The sequence below is a fragment of the Hakea prostrata genome, chromosome 7 (genome assembly GCF_041222555.1).
Source record: "Hakea prostrata isolate BN-2017 chromosome 7, UWA_Hpros_2, whole genome shotgun sequence".
In the NCBI taxonomy this organism is placed as follows: Eukaryota; Viridiplantae; Streptophyta; class Magnoliopsida; order Proteales; family Proteaceae; genus Hakea; species Hakea prostrata.
This window is the reverse complement of record NC_142606.1, coordinates 50,429,319-50,439,705: the sequence shown is the minus strand read 5'-3', so window position 1 is coordinate 50,439,705 and position 10,387 is coordinate 50,429,319. Positions and strand designations below refer to the sequence as shown.

The following is a 10,387-nucleotide window of genomic DNA, read 5'->3' as shown; positions in this document are numbered from 1 at the left end:
ACAGTAGTGGAGCATCTTTGAGTCATAGATCCAAAAGTGACCGAACTCTCTTAGAGTGAATAATAAAAAACATCAATCTAGATACTTGAACAAAAAAAGCATAATACATCAAGTATGGATAATGAACAATAACAATGGTGAAACAAACATACATTATATTTCAATAAAGGAAATTCATAAGGTACAATAAGTCAAGTGAAACATTTGAATTTCATTAATTGATTAGAAAAGTTTACAAGATGAAACTAAATAAGTACATCTAAAGTTAGCATAAATCAAAATCATAGAACTATCTATCTAGATGATCGTCTCTATGATCATGTACTGCGACGATATGTGAGAGCACGAATCTCATCCTCTACTCGTGCTAATCTGCCATCCATTGTCGTCAGCTGAGTCTTTATCCTCTCTTGTCAAGCCTCGATTCTCTTTAGGGTATTAGCAATCTAGGACTACTATGAATCTAAAGGTGCTATCTCCGAAGTCTGATGCGAAGGACCCCCTACCTCGAATTGCCGAGGCAGAATATCATCCTCCTGTGCTTGACCCTGTGCCTAGGCATGTGTCTGACCCTCATCCTCTTCATCCTCATCCTTGGATCCTGCATATCCCTGGAGACTCATCATCAATATCAGTCGAGCTCCTATAACCTCCCCCATGTCATGGTAAAGTACTGGAGTGTTCTCCAGGCTAACCACAAAGTAGCGGAAGAGAAGTTTAAGAAGTTGACTAAAAGCGAGATTCCTGACCCCAGGGTACTCTACTCTATCGATCATCACGTGCTGGATGATGTAGGCCAAATTTATAGGGAGACCCATGTACACAGAGTAGATCATAAGTGCCTCCATCACTGTAACCCTACTGTGATGACCTCCCTTTGGCATGATGTTCCTATTGATGATGCGAGCAATGACCCTAGCTGAGGGAAGCATCTGTTTACCACACCTAGGGCTTAAGCAGCGCTCGTCACTCCAAAGTGTGGAACATATCTTGTGAAGCTCATAGGGAAGTAGAGTCTCGTAGCTATCAATACCAACTAGAATCCAACATCCATCCGAAACATGTGGTACTCGAAGAATGCAAGCCAACACCCTAGTGGAGAAGCGGATCTCAGTCTCCTTGACTCGTGTGGAGATGATCGGTCTAGTACCTCCGCGGCTGTCGCCCTAAGTGTGGCAGGTTAGGTTACTAAAGAAGTACCTGGCGAGATTCAGGTAAACCGGCAAGTCATCAGTGAGGAGATGAGCCCACTATAAAGGTGAAACCTCTCCTGAATTCAAAAGGCCTCTAATTGTCCATTACGACCAGACGGCCGTACTCCATCTGAGACTCCTCAAAGTATGAGTGGAAGAGGAACTCTGCCTCAGGTGTGTCAAATAGATCCAACCGTTCGACCTCCTGACGGGGGAACTGTGCATAGCCTCTACCTTTCATGGCACCTAAGCATCTACCTTGGCGTGGCATGGTGTAAATTTGAAAAGACAAGACAAGACTTGCATTGCATTAGTAAAAGGAAGTTTAGCTGACCTAATTTAAAAAAAAAGGGGAATTTTGGTAATTTAAAAAAAACTGTAGTTTTGGTGAAAAATGCGATTTTGATGAGTTGGACTTTGCATAATAGTTGGATTAGTGAGTTAAGATTGTTCACTTGAGAAAAACTCACCAAAATCTTTGGATTTGCAAGAAAATTCAGCAAGAGGGTAATTTTTGCAAAAACCCTATTATGAAATTGTGGGAAAATTTTGTAATTCTTGAACTTTAAATTGAATGGAAAGTTTGGGAACTTGATTTGTAGTAATCAAGTGTGTAGTGTGGTTTTTAAAAAAATCCCTTGGCATTTGTAGTTTGGAAGAAAAATCCCAACTTAGGCTTTATTTTGAGGTGAATAGTGAAATTGCAACCAAAGAGAGCAAGATCTTGATGTTGAAGCATGGCATTGAGTGTAAAATACTAGTAATGTAAAGAAAAGTACTCCTAGACATGTTTCTAACCTAAACCATTACCTATTACATGGTTAGAAGCAAAAACAACAAGGTGGTTGAGCCATCTGAGAATTACATCATCACACACTTGTGGTTGGTGGTTGATGTTGTGGAAGCCTAAAGGAGACCCAAAAACCCTTAGAATGCAAGAGGAACCTTTACATTGGAAATGAGAGAAGTGAGCAAGAGGCCCAAACACCCTTAGAATGCAAGAGGCCCAAACACGAATTGGTGAAGATTGGAAATGAGAGAAGTGAGCCATTGTGGGCCCTTTTAATCCAATTTTTGTATAGGTTACCTTTGGTTGCTCGCGTTGGTTGCTCCAACCCACCAAGCAAAGCGACCAACAGTCACAAAATGTTGGATTTTGGCCTGTTTGGAGAAAATTTAGATTTTGATGCATATGTTTGATTTTGTAATGACCTATATGGATGAATTAAGTGTTATATGCATGTTTGAAGTATGGAATTGAGTTCTAACAAAATTTTTGACTGGTTGCCTTGGTGATAGATTAACAAGATGGTTAACACAAAGAACCAAAGAGCCTCTTCTAGTCATAATTGGAATGATAGTGTGCTTAATGGAGTTGCACCTCCTGGAAATGCTAGAAATTAGAATCCTTTGAATGATCAACCTGTTGGGAATCCACTTGGTGCTCCCCATATTGTTAACTTGCAAGATGTTCTGAATATCATGGGGAACATCATGCAGTAGCTGAGCAACCAATTCAACCAGATGATGACTAGGTTTATGACCATGCACAATGAGAATCATGCTTCTCAAGTGAACCCTGATGCAACTGGTATACTTGCTGCAAAAAGGAATGCGGTTTACCTCATTCAAAGATGATGGAGAGTTTTCTGGGACTTCAAGTGCCAAACTTTACTGGCGTGAAGAAGGGTACTCTTTTTCCCAACAAATGGCTACAGGAATTGGAGAAAACCTTCAGGAATTTTCCGTGTACAGTGTACTGAGGTTCAGAAGATATTTGATGAGCATAAGCTCCAACATGAAGCGAATGTGTGGTGGAACGCAACTCGCCCTATTCTGGAATCTCTGCATGTGAATGGAATTACATGGAAAATTTCCAAGGAAGCATTTTGCAAGAACTATTTCCTTGAAGCTGTGAAAAGAACTAATGTCACATCCACCCAGTCGGTACCCTACCTGGCATACCCGAGTGTGTGATCCACAACCCCGAAGATCAAGTATCGAGGAAATCATCCACCCACATATACAATAATATAATCATTAACAAGACTAAATCAAATGTTAAACCACAATAATAAGAGAAGTCAAGATAAGGTACAAGAGAATAACAACATGATCAAAGTGCGGAAAGAATGATACCAATATATTAATCAAAAGAGTAATCACATGTAGAGTGTGTAGTAAATCACTCCACATAATACAGCGGAAAGTAGATCGAAAGTCAAAACTAAGCTATTACATCTGGGAAACAAAAGCTAAAAGAAAGAGGAAGATTGTTCTATCAACTACACTACGACCTCTTCTAACTTATAAATTTCGTCTTCATAAACATAAACATAAACTTTAGAAATCAGACATTGCCGCTTCCACTCTAAGATAGGGCTAATCTTGGTACGCAGCATGATCACACAAGGAACCTTCACCATAATCTTCATAACTGCTAGCACCTTGGGAGTAATATGCATCATTGGCTTGTGCTTCATAGTACTGGCCATCATATTCATCAGAACCTGCAGGATAATCTAACAAAGATATTTGCACAAAAAGGAATGAGTTCAAGAGAACTCAGCAAGGCAAGTTATATCCATAGCAACTTAGTAAAACATGATAACACAACATAGCATGATGCAAAATTAAATGAGACAGACAATGCTTGTATGAATCTAACTCTATGTATGCTGGTCTTTATTGGCAGACATGCTTTAAGTCATAGCACCATACTCCTCTAGGTAAGGTCCAAATCACTCCCTTAGTCATCTCGGTATCTTGGGTTCTCCGGTTAGTAATGGGTCCTGCATCCCTCTCGGACATTCCATGGTTGGGGTTTAGGTCACCACTCTCTCATTCCATCGTTTGGTCTAAATACTGGTGCATGTCAAGGTCAAACCTAGCCAAATGCAAGTCATCTACTTAGTTATATCAACTCAGAGTCATATACTTCCATTCCTCCCCTCTCGAGATCCTTTCCGGTATCCTTCTTACTAGAGTCAGCGTATCCTATGGCTACAACCAACTCAGACTACGGATTCATCAACCCTATTGGACATCCACAAATAATAGACAGGAAGCTCTTATGTCCTCTCATGGATATAACTCACCGATCTCGAGTGCCCATGAGCCCAAGTCTACTAATTGCGACCCTACCAATCAATGGCCCCCACAATGTGATCCATGTCCTCTCATGGGTTGGTTACCAGTCTTGAGTGCCCACAAACCCACATTGCTGCCGCAGGTTACTGGGTCTCAATACCATTCCAAATCGGGTTTGATATAACAGGGACATCCTAGCCAAACACCGCTAGACAAGCCCTAGGTATGACAACCAATAATCCGAGAAAGTGTCAAAGGGCACCATAGGAAATGTCCTATACCATTCCCACTGATGTCCAAGGACAGAAATGTCAAAAGGACATTCCCCAATCCCAAATCATACCTAATCAATCACAATCCCAATTCAGTCATAACATACGCAACTAATATTCCATAATATAGAATGATACATAGAACATGATCAAATGAATAAGTAACATCGCATGAACAAGTATCCATACATGATCAAAGCAATCTAAGAAATACATGATTAAGATCCTACTGTACTTAAGGTACCTACAGCAGTAGCATCATGATAGGAAACTATAAGAACAACAATATTTTCATGAAATTCCCAAATTAGAAACTAAGATCATGCAATCTAGGTTATTATGGAAACACCCGTCCTTACCTTAATTAGCTTCTATGAAAATCTGGAGATCAAAGGGAATGGTTCCAAAGTTAGCAAATAAACCCTAAACAAGCATAAATACATCATTAGAAAAAAGACCTAGAAGATTAGAAGTCAAACGGATCAAATCGGACGAAGAAAACCAAAGCTATTAGCCTTGGTCGATTGGGTGGTAGCTTGGTCCAATCGACTAAGCAATCAACCAGATGAACAGTACGCAGCAGAATTCAAAGATTCGAAACTCATCTTCTGGATTCAAAGGTTGTAATATCCAGCCCTATTCTAACCTTGACCCTAACCCGGATCCACTGTTGTATTCAGGTCCGAAGACCCGAAGCAGTGGAAGAAGAGATTTATGGACCATTCTGATTGATGATCATGATCCGGAGACCGAGCCCATGGACATTGACAATGATACCCCTTGCTTAAATGCATTGTTAGTGTTTAAGGAAAGTCTGCGCATCGGAGAAGATTAATATGGTTAATGTACCAAATGACCTCCTGTGCACAATCCGAAGGTATTCCCCGAAACTAGACTTCTTGATTGAATTGTGGAAGAAAACCTCATTAAATTTGACCTTGTATAGCCTTTCAAATCCCTACTTGAAGTTGCTGTTCTAAACCTGAGTTTTCTGCTGAAAATATTTTGGTCGATCCTTTTGGTCGATACCATTGACCAAGGACCATCGACCAAAATATCCCAGTCTGCCAAGTTAATGATTCCATGGAATATTCCTTTTCTATTTAATATAACCTCGAGCCTTGAGCCTTTTGCAATCATTTTTCTCACCTGGGAACGTGGGGAGAGCTTCCCAAAGCAGCTCCTTGGTTAGTGTGAAGGGTATCTCATGAAAGACACTTAGTTTATCATTGATTCTTGTCTTCATCTTCCACACTAAGGTATGACTCCTCATTCCACTCTCTACCCTACCATTTTCTACTCTTTTCTATTGTCACCTTGCTGATGAGACATTTGGAATGGTGCTGCAACCTTGCAACCACCACTCCAAGTGCCTACTCATGTTCAATCCATGATTTCCTTGGCTATTCATTGATGCTATGCTTATATCTCATGCCTAACATATGTCTTCCATGATTTACCTATTAACATCATGCCATTTGATATCAAACTGAGCTATAGAATGTATTATGTTCATGTTTAACATTGCCATATGATTCCAATCGAATTTCTATTAGTTCCTCTAACTATTGCATGCTATTCCTCATCAATGCAATCAATTCCAACTCGTGCCATGATGTTTATCACTTGAATTTGATAGTTCAAATTGGGGCTTTTCAATTAGACCATTGGATTGGGTTAATTACTTGATTTATAGTGTCCTACTACTGTTGTTAAGTATGCCTCCAAGTTTCAGATTGATCCGAACACCGGAAGACTCATTTCGGACCAAAATCCCCAAAATCCACTATTCTGCCCCGAAGACAATTTTGGTCGATCCTTTTGGTCGATACCATCGACCAAAGTTGTTGCTGACAGCAACCTTGGTCAGTTTTGACCCAAATGACATCCGATCTTCCCGACTTCTTTTCTAACTTATTATTGATGTTTGTTTAGGGCCTTAACAATTCTATTGGACTATTCTTGGTATTCTCAATTCATCATCAATTCATCCAAGGTAAGGATGGTTATATCCATAAACATATAAGTCATCAAATATTGAACTGTGCTTTATTTAAAGAATGAAATCCCTAAATTTCCTTTCAATCATTATGAGACTGTTACATATGTGTTAGAACAGTAGCATTTAAATCTTTATACTCTTGTTGTGTTACTTTATCATTTTGATTTGCTTATGTTTATAATAATTCGTTTCAATATCATGATTTGATTACTATTATGAATATGCATTGGATGCATGAGAAATGATGAGATTGGATGTGTGATTGCTTACGTATGACTTGGGATTTGGGGGGTGTCCCACTGACACTTCTGTCCTTGGGCATCGGAGGGAATAGTATGGGATGTTCTCCGATGGTGCCTATCGACACTCTCCCGAGTTATTGGATGACATACATAGGATTATCTAGTTGTGTGGCTAGGTTCATCCTTGTCGTGTCAGACCCGAATCGGAAGGGCATTGAGACCGAACAACCCGTGGTAGTGTATGGTTTGATGGGCGCTCTAGGCCGGTAGCCAATCCGGTAGGGGACATAAACCATGCTACGGATACCTGAAAGGGGCCATTTATTGGTAGAGTTGCATATGGATAGACTTGGGCTCACGGGCGCTCAAGACCGGTAACCAATCTGTGAGAGGACGTGAGAGCTTCCCGTTTACTATATGTGGATGACCAATAGGGTTGATGAGTCTGAAATCTGGGATTTTGCTGACTCTAGTGTGAAGGATAGCGGAAAGGATAGCTAGGGGCGAGGAATGGACGTATCTGAATCTGACTTGACCGACTGAGTAGATGACTTGCATTGGGCTAGGCTTTGCTGTGACATGCGCCAGTACTTGACCAAATGGTGATGTGAGAGAGTGGTGACCGATCCCCTTACCACAACTTTTTGATGACTTTACCGATCTTCCCCGGGCATTCCCAAGATATGGAAATGGGAGAGTGACTGACGACCCAGAGAAGTACGGTTCTATGACTTAAAGCATGTCTACCCTAGAGACCGGCATTCATAGAGTTAGGCTCATATCTGCATCATATGTTCCATATCGCATTGCATTATTATATGTTTTAAATGTGTATGATTTCTAATTATGGAATAACTTCCTTGCTGAGTTCTTTGAACTCATTCCTTTTTGTGCAAATGTTTTAGATTACATTCTAGGTACTGAAGATTACGATGGCACCTCCTATGAGGCGGACTATGATTCCACATACTACCCTCCGGGTAGTGGCGTCGGTGAGGATCCGTATATTGGAGCCGAGGAGGATTACTATCCGCACCAGGGTTAGCCCCACAGTTGTGCGGGAGCGGCAGCGTTGGGTTTACTTCATCCGTACTGTTGAGGAGACTACCATTAGTATAGAAGAAACCCTAGCATAGTGCCCAATTCCCCTGGTGTATTTTTGGAACCTTAGATCTTGTAATTAACTTGTTTTTGGATTATTCTGGTGACACTTGGATATGTAACTAACTTGATTTACTTCTTTTCCGCTACTCTGAGAGGGTGGCTACCACACCTTCTCGCCCTTTATGATTTTGATCACACTCTATATTATTATCTATATTCCGCACTCCGATTTAGTTAATCTTATCTTATTTATGATACTTAGTATTAGCTGTTTTTACCATTGATTATTACTGTTCATGATTGTGTTACCGTGTATGTGGGAGGCATGGACCTCAGATCATTGATCCTTGGACTGTGGATCACATCCCGGGTATTCCAAATGGGGTACCGACTGGGTGGATGTGACAGATTGGTATCAGAGCCCAAGATCAAGTGGAACCCCGACCACAGAAACGGTGACGAAACATTCCGAGTCACAGATCCGAAAGTGACTCAAGTACTCCTAGAAGTGAATAATAGATAACCTGGACTAGAAACCAAAATATTTAAACATAATTTGACTCATGAATAAGACACAATAATATAGACAAAATAACTGAACTTCATTGATTTCATAGGGAAATTTTTACAAGTTTGAAAAAGAGAAATACATCCATGATGACATAAAAGAAAATTCCTAGTGCTGTCTATGTAGGTGAACGACTCCTGCGATTTGTCTGATCCCTCCTAGATCTGAACTCCTCCTCCAGTCGTGCAAACCTCTCACTAAGGGTGCACATGTGTAACTCCATCCTCTCCTGCCGAGCCTCGATCCTCTCAAGAATAGAGTAAATCGATGACTGATGAGAAGCCACATCTGGAGCCTCAGAAGTTATGCGTGATGGGCCTCCGACCTCAGTAAATCGTGGAGCGGGAACCTCCTCATGACCCTGATCATCATCCTCACTATGCTCATCATCGTCACCACCATCATCATCATCAGTATTATCATCCTCCGAGTCGTCATCTCCTGATGCATCATCGATATCATCCTCATCCTCTGATCTAACTGCATCCTGGAGCCCCATCTTCCTGATCAACCATGTACCAATGGGCTCACCTAAATCTCGACCCTGAATCATAGGTGTATGCTCCAAGTCCACACCAAAGTACTCAAAGATACGAGTCAAGAGTCGACCGAAAGCCAAGTTCCTATCCCCAGGAAACTCGATCCGATCAATCATGACATTTTGCATGATGTATACTAAATCGATTTGTACTCCAGTATACATACTATAAATGACCAGTGCCTCCATCGCCGACACTTTGCTATGATGCCCTGCCTTCGGAAGGATGTTTCGCCCGACGATGCGAGCGATAACTCTAGCTGAAGGACGCATCGCGGTACCACACCGGGGCATATAGCAGTCAATGTCATCCCATAGAGTCATGCACACCTCGTATACCTCATAGGGAAGAAGCACCTCTGTGATATCTGTGCCAACGGGAATCCACCAACGGGAATCTCATACGATCGGTACATCTAAGATGCGAGCCAGTGTCCTCGTAGTGAAACTGATCTCTCTACCTCCGACCATGGAATCCATGACAATCCTAGAACCATCCCTCAGATCATCCTCTATACGGTAAGTCAGATTACTATAGAAGTATCTGATAAGATCTGGGTAGACTGGCTGTGCCGTAGTGTATAAGTGAAGCCAATCCATAGCCTCTAATCTCTCTCGGATGCGAAATACCTCTAAATCATCCACATCCACCAATCGTCCGTGCTCGATCGGTATATCATGGAAATAATGCTCGTATAGATACTCCGCCATAGGAGTAGTGAAATGCTCCTCGTCTATGACCTCAGCCCGGGGAACAAGTCCTCTACCCCTGTCCACTCGTCTCCCTCCTCTAGGCATGGTGGATCTGTTGAAACAAGGAAAGAAACTCATTTGGATTAGTCTTAGTGTGTGGTTGTTAGATGAAGGGCATTTTCGTAAATTTTCAGAAAATTCGATTTTGGTGGAATTTTGATTTGATCATTCTAACATATGCATAAGACCTGTACAAGCATGCTAGAATACTTTATTTGGTGAAAATCCATCTTTTTGGCATATTCAAAGTGAAAATTCAGCAAGTAAGAGAGAGAAAAATCCCTCTTTTGGCTTGCATTTGTGATTTTTGAAAAATTGGAATTTGACCGAATGGAGAGTGGGAACACTTTTCCCCTAGTAGGTCAGTGTTGTAGAAATTTGTTTCATGTCAAAATTCCTTTTGGTTTGAAAATGAGACAAGTGCTTGTAAAGTTGAGTTTTTGTGAAATGAATATGTTTTGGTAACCAAAATAGATGCAATCTTGTGTTTGGAACTTAATCTTACTTGAAAAGTTATGAAAACATGTTTCTAATCATTTATATGTATGATTCTAACCATTAGCTACAAGTATTATTCAGTTTTATTGAAGAACACAACAATGGTGAATGAAGTTTACAAGAAAAG

The 10,387-nt window shown here is 40.9% G+C and overlaps 1 protein-coding gene across 1 annotated transcript in view; it reads left to right on the top strand.

Annotated features, from left to right (window-relative positions):
- The first annotated feature begins 2,805 nt into the window (after window positions 1-2,805).
- LOC149011321 (uncharacterized) overlaps window positions 2,806-10,387 on the top strand; it is a 43,198-nt gene continuing 35,616 nt past the window's right edge. The window contains 1 exon segment of the mRNA XM_089162622.1: window positions 2,806-3,007. Within this exon segment, the coding sequence (XP_089018748.1) occupies window positions 2,806-3,007 (202 nt within the window).